The sequence below is a fragment of the Bicyclus anynana genome, chromosome 5, assembly GCF_947172395.1.
Source record: "Bicyclus anynana chromosome 5, ilBicAnyn1.1, whole genome shotgun sequence".
Classification (NCBI taxonomy): Eukaryota; Metazoa; Arthropoda; class Insecta; order Lepidoptera; family Nymphalidae; genus Bicyclus; species Bicyclus anynana.
Window position 1 is genome coordinate 10607535 of NC_069087.1, and position 17556 is coordinate 10625090.

General features: G+C 37.3%; 1 protein-coding gene across 2 annotated transcripts; it reads left to right on the forward strand.

Annotated features, from left to right (window-relative positions):
• Positions 1-300: 300 nt before the first annotated feature.
• On the forward strand, positions 301-17096 carry LOC112052970 (mitochondrial Rho GTPase). 2 transcript variants are annotated; one of them, XM_024092232.2, is made up of 12 exons: positions 301-501; positions 939-1147; positions 1517-1669; positions 1760-1891; positions 2588-2784; positions 3226-3415; positions 3855-3990; positions 5397-5527; positions 8720-8950; positions 9505-9698; positions 13539-13577; positions 15095-17096. In XM_024092232.2, exons 1-12 carry the CDS (start codon positions 309-311, stop codon positions 15219-15221), a joined length of 1932 nt encoding a protein of 643 aa, XP_023948000.2. In that variant the 5' UTR covers positions 301-308; the 3' UTR covers positions 15222-17096. The 2 variants fall into 2 exon arrangements, with proteins under 2 accessions (XP_023948000.2, XP_023947993.2); XM_024092225.2 differs by lacking the exon at positions 13539-13577.
• The last annotated feature ends 460 nt before the right edge of the window (positions 17097-17556 follow it).

The window sequence follows — 17556 nt, forward strand, 5'->3', positions numbered from 1 at the left end:
GACGACGACTATGACGATAATTTTAAGTGCTGTGTATTATTTTTAAGAAAAATTGTAATATTTAAAGCAGGGCCTATAAGGACTTGTATCCAAGGCCGTAAAATAAATTAAAAAAAAAAAAAAAAAGTAAATTCGGCATTGAGATTGCAGATTTTTTAGTATTTAAAATAATTTTAAAAACAAATGAGTACTTATATAATATGAATATAAATAATTAAAACCTAAATTTTATTATTTATGATTTTCTCAGAACAACGTGTTTTGAAACACTTACATAATGTCCTGATATAGCATTTAAAATTATAAAAATGGTGTTTGAATCTATTCCCCGTACAGTTCGGATAATTTTATTAGGAGAACCTGGTGTTGGTAAAACTTCTTTAATACTTTCACTAGTAACCGAAGAGTTTGCTGAAAATGTGCCTCCAAAAGCAGAAGAAATCACAATCCCTGCAGATGTCACACCGGAGCAAGTACCGACCAATATAATCGATGTCTGCCGTAAGTTTAAGAATATTGCACAACAGAAGCTGTAGGCAATATTAGTTGTTTTATATTTATACTTGCGGACGCCCGCGACTTCGTCTGCGAATAGCGAATATGTAACCAAAAATGAAGGACTTTCCATTCAAACTTTCAACCCCTATTTCGCCCCTTACTATTTTTATTTTATGGTCAAAAGTAGCCTATGTTCTGCTCCCAAGTCCCATTTAACTTTACACAAAAAATCACCTTTTCAGTTGAATTCATCAGCCGTTTAGTTGTGAAAAGGTAATATACAGACAGACAGACTCATTTCCACAATTAGTATTGATTTTCTGAAAATAGAATAAAAGTCAATAATTCATATTTAAAAAAAATTGTTATTTAATTTTAAAAAAGCGGGATAACTACACCATTCTAGCAGAGTCATTAGCTTCACTTAATTTTCTTTTCAGTAGCGGAACAAACATTGGAACAAGTTGCTGAAGAAGTTGAAAAAGCTCATGTAATATGTTTAGTTTTCTCTGTAGACAGACAGGAAACTTTGAACAAAATTGCTTCATACTGGCTTCCATTTGTCAGGGACAATTGTCCAGAAGATTATAGAAAGCCTGTAATACTTGTTGGCAATAAAATAGATTTAATTGACTACTCCATTATTGATGTAAGTTTATAACTATAACAAGTAATTCTATGTTGTATTTACTTGTATAAATAGTAATATAAATATTCTAAATGTGGAAGTCTACTTGCAACTTAATGGATGGAACAATCATATAAGTACAGTGTATATTTTCATCTAATGGAAAAAAAAAACCTGTAGAGTTGCAGAGGGAGTTACGGTGTGAAAGTGCTTATCTTTAAAAATACCAATCATAGGTATAGAAATTTGTTGGACAACAAATTAGTTTAAGCATGTATTTAAAAGAGCATATTCATTTTTTTATTGCATCAGTGACCACATTTTTTGACAATTGCTACTTTATTTTATTGTCAATGTTAATTTTTTTTAAAGTGAGTAATGTTGTTTTAGAATATTTGGGATATTGCTGAGGAGTATCCAGAGGTAGACACATGTATAGCATGTTCTGCAAAAACACTTACAAAAGTGTCAGAAATGTTTTACAATGCACAAAAAGCTGTATTACACCCTATACACCCCATTTACTCTATTGAGGAACAAGAGGTATTGAGAACTGAGAGCTTATTAATGAAAAAACTTTAATTTATTAATTTGTGTAATAAATTATATATTAACATCTTTTACATTTTGTAGCTTACTGAAAGATGTAAAAAAGCTCTCACAAGAATATTTAAAATTTGTGACATTGATGGTGATGGCTTACTAGATGATTATGAAATTACTGTGTTCCAAAAGAAATGTTTTGATACTCCATTACAATTGCAGGTATGTTAAATTAGTTGTATTTAATTTATATTTGTTAAAATATAGAATAATATAGTGCAAAAAGTAACACATGATTAAATTTGGTCAACAATGTCTCTCAATTGTATGTCATTGAAACAATAATTTTTCTTTTTAATTCTTTACAAGTTAGCCCTTGACCGCAATCTCACCCGGTGGTAAGTGATCATGCAATCTAAGATAGAAACAGGCTAACTTGTTAGGAGTAGAATGAAAACTCACACCCCTTTCGGTTTCTACACAACATCATATTGGAACGTTAAGTCTCTTGGCGGTAAGTCTTTGCCGGTAGGGTGTTAAGTAGCGACGGCTGAAGCGTCACACCAGCCAGGCCTGCACCAATTATAAAAACCTCAATCAGCCCAGGGATCTAACCTAGTTCCTACTGTAAATCCACCACACATACTACTGCACCACTGAGTCCGTCAAAAATTAATTATTGATTTGTCATATTCCGGCGCACCTGTACTGCACAAGCAAAAAGGCTCAGATATGAAGTTTGTCTCAAGATAATAACTATATTCATTAATAAAATTAATTTTGACCAGCCTCAAAATAGCTTTTTCATTTAGATGAAAATAATGCCACCTTATCACAATTTAAACTCGAGACTTGCTCGTACCCAAAGTGTGGTGTCTATACCTTGATTTTTGATATTAAATAAAAGAATTTTATCAGGTTTTAGATGAAGTAAAATCTGTGATTGCACAAAACATTGCTGGAGGCATAGAGAATGAATGTATAACAATGAAGGGCTTCATTTTCTTGCATTGTCTTTTTATACAAAGAGGACGGAATGAAACAACATGGACAGTACTGCGCAAGTTTGGATATGATGAGAGTCTGGAGTTGTCACACAGTTATTTATATGCTAAGTATGTTGTTTACATTATTGAGATTTCTTTGAAAATTTAATATATGGTCGCTGGTAGCTGCCTATTACTTTTATATTTAAATCAATGAGCATACCAGATTTACTAACATATAATAGGACAACTTGCTGACAAACTTTCAGCTTATATAAAACAATCAGCAGTTGCCATATGGTTTCACCTGCATAGTTCCAATTCCTGTGGAAATACAGGGATAAAATTTTTCCTATGTTGAAAGATATTTAAAATCAGCCTCCTAGTTTTAGAGCCAAAACAATGCAAACAAAATCAAATCTTTCCATATTAGTATAGTAGTAGACAAAATTCATCACAGTCTCTATTTGTTTTAAAGTACATATAACTTCATAGCTGGCAAGTCACTTGACTGACTGTAGTCCAGATTATAACCACAGTATTACTAAATCTATTATTCATTTATTTCAGTATTAAAGTACCTATTGGGTGTACTTCAGAACTCTCTTACAAAGGGCAACAATTTTTGACACAAATATTTGAAAAATATGACAAAGATAGAGATGGAATGTTGAATCCAACTGAATTGAAAAATGTATTCTCCTATTGCCCTCGTATTCCTTGGCACAATTTACGTTATACTGTCCCAACTAATGATAAGGTAAGATTTGTTTATCAATACTCAATGAGTCGCGAAGCTGAAGTGGCTATGGGCGTTTGAAGAGCCGATGGATGTTAGGGTCCCAAGATGCTGGAATGGTGACTCCACACTAGAAAGCGCAGTGTTGATCGACCCCCCACCAGGTGGACTGACGACATTAAGCGAGTTGCAGGGATTCGCTGGATGCAGGCAGCTCAGGATCGTGATGTTTGGCAGTCCCTACAAAAAGCCCATGTCCGGCAGTGGACGTCCATCGGCTGACATGATGATGATGATGACTCAATACATATATATAAAATAAGTTTGCCTTTGTAGAGATGAGACAAAATAACGAGGCAATTGTAATTGAATATGTTTGTCCCATTCGATCATGACCTGTCAGAAACGCAATCTTTGAGCGGCCGGAGTATGTTATAAGTAACAATATTGTTATCAACAGGGCTATGTAACTCTGCAAGGGTGGATGTGCCGCTGGACCCTCATGACATTACTAGACTTGCAGAGCACAAGCGCTTATTTAGCATATTTAGGGTACAACTTTATTGAAAATGACACACAAAAATCAGCAATACACAGTGAGTATAGTTTCTAGTATACAACTCTGTAACAGTTATAATTAAGTTGAGCCATTGCCATTATAATACAATTTTTAGTAAGCAGAGAGCAATTTTTGAAAATTCTGAAGCTGTGATAGTATAGTAGACCTCTGCCTTCAATGGGGATGATGACTAGGTTTGAATATATTGATTTTTATGATACATTCGGGTAAATAAGGTCAATGTTAACTAATTTATACAGAAAAAGCAACGATTGACTGGATATTTGCAAAATAAATAAGATTATAAAATTTCAAAATCTACTAAAAATATTTTATCGTAATTAGATGAAAATTCATACAGTTTTAGCTTCCTTACATTAAATGTGGCATTTTTTAATATATGAACTATAAACATAAACGCAGAAATAACAAAGATATTAGTAATTTTGTTAAAACGCCCATACAAATCTAACGATCATTAATTGCCTACGATGTCATAAGTGCGTACCATTTTGTATGCGGCGTTTTTCAGGGATCCTCGGCAGCGCCGCAAATCTGGCCCTTTAAATCCTTGTAGCTCCGAAATTAATTATCGCAGATATCCTGTTCCTTTTACAAAATTGCTTTACTATTAGCGTACTCTTAATTTATATACAATTTAAAAAACTGTCATCATCCCTATTCGCTGGGTGTAGGTTTGAATCCCGGTCAGGGGCATGCACCGCAAACTAATCAGCTTTGTGCATTTTAAGAAATTAAATATCATTTGTGTCTCGAACTGTAAAGGAAAAACATCATGAGGAAACATGCATACCCAAGAATTTTCTTAATTCTCTATGTTTTTGGTGGACTATTAGCCTAACTCATCCCATTATGAGAGGAGACTCATGCTCAACAGTGAACTGAATATGGGTTGTGAAAAGTGGCTCTACTACCAGTTTGGAAAGCAATCTCTACCAAAATTTAAAAAGCTTAGTCTGCAAGAAACTAATCAGTTGCTATTAAAAATTATAATATATAAAATAATAATGTACATTAATTGTTTAATATCACATCAAGGCTGTCTGCCTCTTTGTCACTAATAAACATCATTTACGTATTAATTGATTATGAAACACGGCTAAAACTCACGTGATATTAGGTCGGAGTATGCCCGACTAGTTTCGAACCCATACGGGGCCCTTAGTCATGAGCTGGTTCTTGCATCGCCCCACGATCTAAACATGGGTTTGTATGGGTTCGAAACTAGTGAGTACTAGTTTCGAACGAACTAACTTTCGACGACTTTCGTTTCGAACGAACTAACTTTGCCCTCTACTAACGAACTAGTAGAGGACATACTCCGACCTAATATCACGTGAGTTTTAGCCGTGTTTCATAATCAATTAATATGAATAACACTCACGATAGTTTAAATTCTAAAACATTTACGTATTTTTGCAGTAACCAGGGACAAAAAGGTAGACATAGCTAAGAAGCAGTCGAGCAGGAATGTGTACCAGTGTCACATTATTGGGCCGAGGTCGTGCGGCAAGACCTCCATATGCCGCAGTTTTTTAGGCATCGCTCACAAGGTATGGCTAAATAAAAAACTTATTAAGCAAATGTTAAAACCCCATAAGAAATGATGTTCACCATCTGACAAACCCAAACTGTTCGCTTTTGTTCTCTTACACCTGAAAAATTAAAGGCGCAACCGAGGAGCAGCAGGCTGCGGGCGCGGTGAAAGGTGCGCAGTATAGGTTGTGCACAAAAAAGCTGTCATTCGTTCATCTAATTTTACTACCTATATTTCATACCGGCGATACATATATGAAAAATCGAACTCCAAAAATACTTCTGCTGCACTCATTCTTTAGCAAGTGCACGTGTACTCACCTCCCACGCTCCTCTCTGTCGTCCTAACCCGCACCTACCTCGCCCCTCTATCGTGATACCCCGCACATCTCCCCTCTCTCGTCGTACCCCTGTACTATAGTTGAGGACTCATAGTCCAGGATCTGGGGAGCATTTTTACAATTGATTACTATCAAGTTAATTTTCAATGAGTATCTTCATCTTGATGAGACGCTCATCTTTTATATTTACGAAAATTATTATATAATTAATATAATAGAAAGCTAAAAGTATGAAATTTCAATAAAATATTTTTAAAACATTTTGAAATTTTATAACCTTATTTATTTTGCAAACATCCAGTCAATCTTTGTTTTTTACATATTAGTTAATATTGATTATTTACCCGAATGTATAATAAAAATCAATATATTCAAACATAGTCATCATTCCTATTGTAAAAATGCTCACCGGATCCTGGACTATGAGCTCTCAACTATAGTACAGGGGTACGACGATAGAAGGGAGGTGTTGCCGACACAGCACCTGTAACATAATAAATTATATTATGTAATAAATTAGCTTAGGATAGAAATAAATAAGTATAAAAATAGTTAATATAAATAAAATAATAATGTACTTACCACTATGTATAAACCTGTTGTACTCATATGTATATGTTTTTATGCATTAAACGGAACACATTTTAAGGCGACGCCAGCGCCGTGCAGCGACTTTTTTGTATCGCCCAGTTCGTCTCTTAACGTAACGCCGGCTGTTGTCTTTAATGTGTAATTCCAAAGTTCAAACAAGTATTTTCCTTTTACCAAACCTTCAAATCACACGCTAAGGCACCCCTAGTCTTGCTCCATCACCAACAGGAGGGTATAACAATAGAGGGGCGAGGGAGGTGCGGGTAACAACGACAGACGGGAGCGTAGGAGGTGCACACATTATACATATTTTGTACCACTTTAGTACTATTTGGATACTTATATATTTGGGTTTGAGTAAGGTATGTCGTGTCCCGGGTAGCGGTTATGGGATGATAAATAATAGTAGGCTCCACTGATAAAACACTTATATTGACTATCAGTTACAACGGTTAGGTAACGACTGGCGACAAACCGCCCGTATTGACTTCGTCATAATTACGAAAATGCTTAAGTAGCATTTTCATTTACAATCTATGTGTGTGTGACCACCACATCATTCCACCCCCTTTTTTTTTTTTTTTTTACAGAAAACAATGTATAGGAAGTATAGGGGTGTTTCATTCTTAACACTATAAGCACAATGCTGACAAAACGTTTCACGAGGAGCATACACTTGTTACACTTAAACTAATGAACTCTGTAAAGCTAACAACAAAAAAAATTTAAACATATAAATGACAATGTAAATTTTGTATAAGTGTAATATTATGTAAACAATTTTGTAGAACACCTTCAAATACAATTACTTTAAGCAGAATATGGTTTTTACTTTAACATTGCACAACTAATTTCTTAAAATTATAAACATGACGAAACAATTAACAATAATGCAACTAAGCATAACGTGCAGGTACGCGGCTGACGCGACCACTGCTCGTTGTTTTGCATTTTACACCGTTGGTATTATAAGGGACCGTACACACTGTGACTTTCTTTTTTAAAATCGGTTCCGTAGTTTTTGACGAAATAGTATTTTGGGGATTATCGTTTTCCTCCAAAATATAAGCTGGTTTCAACCGATCTATAGAAACTATAACCTGACGTGTGGGTAATTGGACCTTAAAAACTTTCTCTGTCCTGCTAATTACTCGGTACGGACCGTCGTAAGGCGCTTGGAGAGGCTTACGCACCGCGTCGTTCCTGATAAATACTTTGTCACAAGTGTGTAAATCCTGGTGAATGGAAAAAATCTACCACTAACTTATACTTAGTTAAAAAATCGGCTCCTATTATAGGCTGTCTAACGTCAGCAACTATAAATGTCCACCGAAATGCTCTCCTTAACTTTAAATTTAATACTAAACTATGCAACCCAAATGTCTTAATAGGTGTACCGTTCGCGGCATACAGTCTATAGTCCTCGCACGCTCTATTTTTCTCGCGCACTGCCCACCGGGGTAACACTGACACATTAGCACCACTATCTATTAAAAACCGTAATTTACTGTTTTCGTCAGTTATACACAAGCGGTAATTTATCAACGGGTCACAGCCTCCCGCCGCAGACAGGACCGAAGCTAGTTTTCCGCACTGCTAGTAGGCTGGTTCGATGTCTTCCACGTACACGGTTGAACACATTTGTGTGCTCGGGCTCTAAACTTATAGTGGTAGTAGCAAAGCCAGTCTGGATCTGCCGGTGTCCTCTTCCTGCTACCGCTAGTGTTGCGCGTACGTGGCGCGCCGTGTGACCGTGATCGGCTTCTCCCACCGCTACGCTGGGAATTTTCAATTTTTCTTAGTCGTTCGCCCAGCTTGTGGATCTCCGCTATTACATCTGGAGAATCACTCCTTGCACTCCGTACTGCGGCCACCATAGGCATTGCATTTTCTGTCACCTTGTCTGCCATTCTGGATTCCAATGTGTGAGTCGTTACGTGTTGCTACCCGTGCAAAAATAACCGCTAATAAAACCGAGTCGGGGTCACCACTTTTGTACCACTTTAGTACTATTTGGATACTTATATATTTGGGTTTGAGTAAGGTATGTCGTGTCCCGGGTAGCGGTTATGGGATGATAAATAATAGTAGGCTCCACTGATAAAACACTTATATTGACTATCAGTTACAACGGTTAGGTAACGACTGGCGACAAACCGCCCGTATTGACTTCGTCATAATTACGAAAATGCTTAAGTAGCATTTTCATTTACAATCTATGTGTGTGTGACCACCACACATACATTGTCTACCAAAAAAAAAAAATATAAATTTCAGAAAATAAAGCCGCACTCGCAGGAGCGCGGCGACGGCGGCAGCCCCGAGAGCGGCAGCTGCATCAACACGGTGCTGGTGTACGGGCAGGAGAAGTACCTGGTGCTGCGGGAGGTCCCCATCGCGCGCGTGTCCGACCCGCTGCAGCCGCACGAGGTCAACTGCGACGTGGCGTGCCTCGTGTACGACGTCACCGCCAGCCGCTCCTTCGAGTACATCGCCAGGATATACATCGTGAGTGTGACTCCGTTTGATTATTTTTGACTAGCTGATGCCCGCGTGGACATCGATAACTTAACCCTCTATTAATATTTTAGCATGTTTTATAAAAAAAACAAAACGATTTTTTTAATCCTTTTTAACCCCTGTAGGGCAGTTAGGTTCCCTTCACGTACCAATTTTTAAATTTTTTTTTTAAAAATGATGGACTTTCCATACAAACTATTCAATTGTTTTACAAGCCAAATAAACTATATTATTTGATATAATTTAAAAATATTAGCTTATATTTAGCCAAATGTCAAAAAATGTAATGCCGACCTTCCATACAAAACACATCCTTCTCCTTTACTTATTTACTAGAGGACCGCCCGCGACTTCGTCCGCTCTTAGACCTTCTCAATCCGGCCATATTGCAAAATCCGTGCATGCTTACTAACCATAAACTACCTCCCTGCCAAATTTCATCTTTGTACATCAAGCGGTTTCAAAATTTCGTGATGAATGACCTTTCGCATTTATATATTAGGATTTAATATTTATTTTCATATACAATATTTTTTTTGCAGAAATATTTCGCCGAAAGTCACATTCCCGTATTAATCGTGGGCACAAAGGGTGACCACATGATCACCAGACAAGAGTACATATTGCAGCCCGAAGTGTTCTGCAATAAGTATCAGCTGTTGGCGCCGCAGAGTTTCAATATCAAAGAGAACAAACACGACGTGTTCGTCAAGCTCGCGACTATGGCTGCATTTCCGTAAGTATTGGCTTGACAGGATACATTTATTGTTGTGAAAGTTGTAAAAACATTTTCATCTATCAATACATCACACTAATATTATAAAGGCGAAAGTTTGTGTGTGTGTGTTTCTCCTTTACGTTGCGGCTACTGAAGGGAGATGACTAAAATTTGAAATAGATTTTACTCTAGAAGTAGATAACACCTAGGTTAATTTTCATCTCAGAAAAATCCATGATTCCCGCGGAATTCGTGAAAAACTGAATTCCACGCGGACGAAGTCGCGGGCGTCCGCTTGTATAAACATAAACTTTATATACCTAAAATATTTTTAACACATTCTTCAAAGAAGTATTTCATTTAATTTGATTTTAACACAAAGTTACTGAATCTATTTTCATGAAAATTAAATGGGATCAATCTGGAACTTTCAAACAAAAAAGAATTTTTCTAGATTGGTTAGTAATTGACAAAAGAATGAGGTAACAAAAAAAAAACATCACGTCGAATTGAGAACCTCCTCCTTTTTTAAAGTCGGTAAAAAAGCAATAATGCAGTAAGGGTTAAAAAAAGAAAAAAACTCACACGAACAGTTTTAGGCGTCCGCTAGTGTTAATTAATAAAGAAATTTTTATTTTTCATCTTACTAGCTCGGTAAAATTTTGCTATAACAAATAACAAATTCATGAATTGTAATGTTAACGAATTCAGAATGGCACTCAAATCTGATACACTCTATGACTCTACATTATCAACATCCTCTTTTTATAGTAGTACCTACGTCATCTACCCATATGCGGCTCACTGCAGAGTTCGAGTCTCCTCTCAGAATTAGAGGGGTAAGGCCATTAGTCCACCACGCTGGCCCAATGCGGATTGGCAGACTTCACACACACAGAGAATTAAGATAATTCTCTGGTGTGCAGGTTTCCTCACGATGTTTTCCTTCACCGATTGAGACACGTGATATTTTAATTTCTTAAAATGCACACAACTGAAGAGTTGGAGGTGCGTGCCCCGGACCGGATTCGAGCCCACACCCTCCGGAATCGGAGGCAGATTGATTGATTTGATTTTTAAATGTCTTTATTATATAATATATTGTAACAGTGTTGTTAGAACAATAGACTTATAAATATTTCTTATTGCTAACATGCTATGGTCATTTGTTTGTACAGGCTTACACACCTTTATAAACATTTAGAATAATGGCAGGAAAAACAATTGGGACATAATTTACAAAGTAATAAACTAATATTAACTTGAGACATGCAGGTACCAACCTACCACTGCTAAGCGCCCGTTTGTTGCAAGCACTTATAATACATGTACATTTCTATTAATTATATTATTACACAGAAGTAATTTTACAGATGGTAACTTATTCTACTATGGTATTTATTGTATATTATTGAAATGAACTTAATTTTTTTTTTTTTTTTTTTGCGGGTAATGCACAAATATATTGAGCGAACGGATCAGTGACGAGCGCGCCACCGGTCGCTTGTTATTACTTATTGCTATGAATCACCGAGAAAATAGTGATGGGGCAGTCTATATTTATTGTATGTCGATGCGTACGATAAAGTTTTGAGTCTACTACGACCTATTGACGAAACCAAAATGTTAGGATGAATGGGGTTATTATGTACATAAAAATTACGAGACAATTTAAGGATGTAATCTTTTAGCAACGGATATTTTAACTGATCATGTAGTTTTTTTAAATTAGTTCTAAATGGCGTATTGTATGAAATTTTTAATGCCTTGTTTTGAATAACTTGTAATTTGCAGTATCTTGTTTCAGAGATGCTACACCAAACAGGGGCTGCATATGTTATACATGGTCTCACTAAAGTGGAATAAGCTTTTAATTTTGTTTTTGCACTCAGCTTAGATTTGCGACTTAAGATTGGGTGCAGTGCGTTGATAGCTTTAGTCCCTTTGGAGATTAGACTGTCAATATTTTTACACCAATTAACCTTATTGTCAATTAAAACACCAAGATACTTAATATGGCGCTTCCAGGGGATAACAAGGTTCCCTATTTTTATTGTCTTGGTGGGAAGAGTACGTTTTCTGGTAAACATTATGCTCTCTGTTTTATCAGAGTTTAGTTTTAATTTCCATTTGTTAAAATAACTGCTTAGCAACTCCAAGGAAAGCTGCAGGCGTCCTACTATGAGGTCACAGTCCTCAGAAGTCGTGTAGGAGGCTGTATCGTCTGCATAAATAGCGAGATGCGTATGTGGTTGTTTTGGTATGTCATTTAGGTAAAGGGAAAAGAGAAAGGGGCCCAATATAGAACCCTGGGGCACGCCGGCTGGTATAGATTTCAAGGACGATTTGTGATCGTCTATAATGACTGCGAAAGATCGGTTTGTCAAGTACGATTGAACTAGTTTGACGAGGCCGGTGGGAACGTCGTTTATTATTAGTTTATGTAGAAGACCCTCATGCCAAACCGAATCAAAGGCTTTTTCGATATCCAGCAGGATCATACCAGTGCATTTGCCCTGATTCAAGCCATGTACCACATGCTCAGCCACACGTGCTAGTTGGTGCGTAGTTGAGTGATAACGACGGAACCCAAATTGCTCGTTTATGATCAAATTATTTGTAACTTTCTGAAGACGCGTTAAAATGATAGATTCGAATAATTTTCCCAGACTGGGTAGCAAGCTAATGGGCCTATAACTTGAGGCTAATGATGCGTCCTTTCCTGGTTTTTTTATTGCTATCATTTTTGCAACCTTCCACTGGGATGGATAGTAGTTCAATAATAGGCATCCGTTGAAAATTTTAGTAAGGAGGACCAAACATTTCTGTGGCAAATTTTTGAGTAAGATGTTACTTAAACCATCGATACCAGGAGCTTTACGAGACTTAAGTTTATTTAATAATTTACGAATTTGAGATGGTCTAACGAGGTCTTTAATAGTTATGGAATTTACAACATTTAGTTTGGTAACTGCTTCAGCAACTTCTGCCTCAGATTCGCTGAACCAACTACTTGTTATATTCATGTTAGCTAGGAAAGCCTCTGCTAAGACCTCACACTGCTCTTCTGTGGATGATGTGAGAGAATTTTCGGTAATTTGTAGAGGAGGAATAATATTTAGTTTAGGATTTAAATCGGAGGCAGAGGTCATATCCACTGGGCTATCACGGCTCGGCTTGGCTAAGTTTTCGACTATTATTACCACCATTAGACTAAATTAAATTTAGACATATACCTGACCTTTCAAAAGGACTTGTAAACTAAGCCTAATTTAAATAAATGAATATTGAATATATATTAAAAGCTGATGGAAAACCCACCTGATATTAGGTGGAAAGCCATTCTTACAATACAGCAACACTTCGTAGGACGTAGCAAGCTTCGCCCTTCAACCTGAGGCATCAATGTTAAACCGCATGTCCGAATGGCGTAGCTACCGTCATAGGCTCAGGGGGCCCGCTGCATCCTTACCAGAAAATCACAATCGAACTTAGAAAATTTCGAAAACGAAAACGAGCTGATGAATATGTATGACGGTAGTGGGGCCCATTTTTTTTTAATTACACCAGGGCCCTTGGTTGCCTAGCTACGCCACTGCTCATATGCCAGTAGTTTCACCGCCAAACATGTCCACCGAATGTCATGTCCATGTTAGTATTGCTAATATTATTGCTGAGCGATAAAAATAAGTAAGGCGGTAGGATCTCCCCAGAAGACCCCTACTAAAATAAATCGTACTCGAGAAATGTTTAATTTGAATAATTTGTTTTTTATAATTATGCCATAGTCACTAAGAAATTTAATTCCAAAGGAAATAGAATTGTTGTAAACTGTTATTTTAATTATGTCTTGGTCAGTCAATTTCAAGCAGCATGGATTTTGTTCAGCAAACACAGGTCAGTAATTTTCACTATAATTTTGCTGAAACACAAACATACGTCTTTAATGGTGATTAGTGTGAATGTGAATGGATTAATAGCACCCCAAACATGGCGTTGATGCCAAGCAGCAGGCCAAGAACATCGAACAAGACTAATCTTCTCGTAGAGACGTAAACACGGGGAAGAAGTGTCATTATGTACTTTTTTCGAAGATAAGTTAGTCTTAACTGCGATCTCACGTGATGTAGTCTAAGCTGGAAGCAGGCTAACTTTGAAGATGTTTATTCTACCCATACCTTAGACGGTTTCTACGCGTATATGTGTACATACTATCAGTGGCGTGCACAGGCTTTTGGCCTAAGGTATGCACATCTAGAGTATGAGATAAGATTGTAGTCAAGGACTAATTTGTAAAGAATAAAATTTTTTTTTTTTATTAAATTCTTTACTTAGTATTTGTACTATCTTAGACAACATTTCTAGGGTATACAGTGCATTTATGCCTCTATGAAGTGCACGCCCCTGCATACTATATGTACAATTGTACACACATACAGCAAGATACTCTGTTCACATACATCACCATCACAATCATTAACAACCCATATTCGGCTCACTGTTGAGCACGAGTCTCCTCTCAGAATGAGGGGTTAGGCTAATAGTCAACCACGCTGGGTCAATGGAGATTGTCACTTTTTACACACGTAGAGAATTAAGAAATTTATCAGGTATGCAGGTTTCCTCACGATGTTTTTGCCTTCACCGTTTGAGACACGTGATATTTAATTTCTTATAATGTGCTTACTTGAAAAGTTAGAGGTGTATGCCCCGGACCGGATTCGAACCTACGCCCTCCGAATCGAAGGTCTGATCCACTAAGCACGTCACTCTATTGCTATTAATGCCACTGGTTATACCTTCTGTAATAGCTCAATTACACTCGCGCCTCGTACATCGTCTCGTACCTCGACGCGTCCTCGCATCGCGTGCCTAATAGCAACCGCACTAAACGCGAGCGCCGCGAGTGGCGAACTACGAGCGCATTTTTTTTTTTTTTTTAATGTTTATAATTTGCCTTTTTGTTTATAATATGACCAATATTCCCATTCCCCTCCAACTAGTCGAGAAAGACTGCTAGGAGTGGGTACGTCAATAGACCAACGGGGTGAGGATTGAACCACCGGCCCTCTGTAATGAGTCCAACCGCTCTTATCAATGAGCTATTGAGGCTTTTTACATACTCGCCCCGTACTTCGCCTAGCGGCTCGTTAGGCCGCTCGCGCGGGAGTGTAAATGAGGTATAGTCGTTATCAACCCATATACGGCTCACTGCTGAGCTCGAGTCTCCTCTCAGAATGAGAGGGGTTAGGCTAATAGTCCACCACGCTGGCCCAATGCGGATTGGCAGACTTCACATACGCAGAGAATTGAGAAATTCTCTGGCGTGCAGGTTTCCTTACGATGTTTTTTCCTTCACCGTTTGAGACTGACTTAATTTCTGAAATGAGGTATAACGAACTTCCATTCCACAGACATCTGAAGCACTTCGCGAGCTTCGCCGGCGACAACTCCTCGTGGTGGAAGGCCGGCATCGGTGTCGCGGCCGCCACCATTGCAGGCCTCATGCTCATCAAGCTGTTGAACTTCAAATCACGATAGACCGCACGCATTCATTATCTACATTCTACATAATATGGACAATAAGTGCCGCGTAGCTGGAGCCATCTGTGTCGCAAAGTAAAGGAACGTCTGTACTTAATGCTATCGATATTTTGGTGTGTTTTAAAAGTATTTTCCACAAAGCCCTAAAGGGCTAGATACTCTAAATAAAGCTTGGAAAAATTGAGATCAGTTTGTGTGGAAACGCGTAGAAATTTGTGTGGAGCATGTCTTACATGCATCGATCTCCTATTTAAAAGTGGATGCACAGTCATCGACCAAAAAACGTAATGAGTTCTTGGCACTCAATTCAAGTAGTCGCATTTGCAAATTCAACCTTAAACTCGATCCTTAAGGTTGAATTTGCTCTGAATTTGGGATTTTATTGAATATTGGATGGGACTATATTTATAGGCCTTTAGGTATAAAACTGTCAAAGCAAAATTGGCCAAATTTTATACATGATTGTGCGTCCTAATTATAAGAGGTCAATGCATGTTATAAAATATTGTATCTGTCTGTGTTAATAGTTGGGGAAATTGAGTGGAGCATGATTAGAGTACTAGATTGCGTTCGCGATTTCATTTTCCAAGGAGTCAGGGTAAATGTGACATTTATGCCCGAATTTCTCTAGTGCTGTAGTAACACGTGGATGTTTGATTTGGAATTTGTAACAAGCGGGGTGTTGTTCTAAATTTATATCTGTTAACAAGAGTACATACTTAATATATAAAATACCATAATACTATACAAAAGTATTACATATTGTATCTGCATTTTATTATTTATTTAGGTAATAAAGATAGTTTCTCAATAACATCTATTATGGGATGTTATCCTGAAGAAAACTTCAGTTACAATTTTTTTTTTACATCGTCTGATGTGTGACCAGTGGATTAGGCCAATTTCTTAATAACTTAGATAACCGAGGATCATCTATGGCAGGGTTTCTCAAACTTTCAGCTCCACGAACCGCTGTTAAAATTTCCAAGTGACAGCGGGGGGAAACCCCCCCCCCCCCCCCACACACAAAAATTTAGTATTGAAAAAAATAAGGTTTTTATTTGAATAACTCACTAAGTAAAAAAATAAATGTCTTTGTAATATTAATGTGTTGGGTGTGCTTATTTCTTGTCGCAAATGGATTCAAATGGACAACCTTTATTCTGACTCAGTATCAGTATGTAAATCTTGTCGCGAACCCTTGCCGTCGAATGGCGAACCCCTAGGAGTTCGCGTACCCCACTTTGAGAAACCCTGATCTATGGCATATTTGTATCTAATAAACAATCACAGACGGCTTTAACCCTCAGACCGCAAATATAGAACAGCGGCGCGTCCAGTGGACGTTGTATTGAAAGTGCGCGCGACGATAGAGGTCTCTCATGGCGTATAATTAGCAGCGTTTTCAGCGTGTAATTGTGGTGTTCATGGCGGCCTCCGATTGGTCAACACACTTAGTCGTCCCGCTTGCACGCGCATTCCATCGAAAACTAGTTCATGTTCATGAAATTTTATTGTTAGCACAGATTAGTTAATTATAAGTACCTAAATTTTAACTAATCTGCTGTATACATGTTCGTAGAGATGATTTTTGAGATATTAGTCTTTAAGCTGAACATCACCGACGTTGAAATCAATAGTTTCTTCGTTTTAGGTTTTCAGTACAAAAACACACATTTTTACGTATTTTAGCTCGTTTCTGATATATCAGTATTAGACAGATAAAAATATTGTCTTTTTCTTTCTATTTATTTGAACATGCTTCCCAAACCAAAGAGTTTCTAAAAGTTGTGGTTATTTAAGAATATAATAAATAAAATATAATTATAGAGTATTATTTCAGTTGTAAATAAAATTTTAGATCTAACAAAAGCTTCTTTTTATGTTCCCTCCCATTCTGCATAAAAACCCTAATTTTTGCTTTCAAAATTCTATGTCCTTATTACAGTAATACCTATGAATATACCTAATAATTTCAACTTTCAGAATATGCAAAAGTTTATTTCTACTCCCAAGATGTAATCCTAGCTAAGTATACCACCTATGAGCCCTCTATTATTATTTAGTCTCAATAATTTATCTTCTATTAAGTTTTTGTCGGCAGGGTGGTAACCAGCCACGGCCGAAGCCTCCCACCAGCCAAACCTGGACAAATTAAGAAAATCTCAATCGACCCAGCCGGGGATCGAACTCAGAACCTCCGTTTTGTAAATCCACCGCGCATACCATTGCGCCACGGAGGCCGTCAAAATGATAATTGATTAAGATGTTTTGCTTTGCCAAGACTCCTTTAGACTTAAATAGTGCCCGAAAATTATCTGGCCCGGTGAGG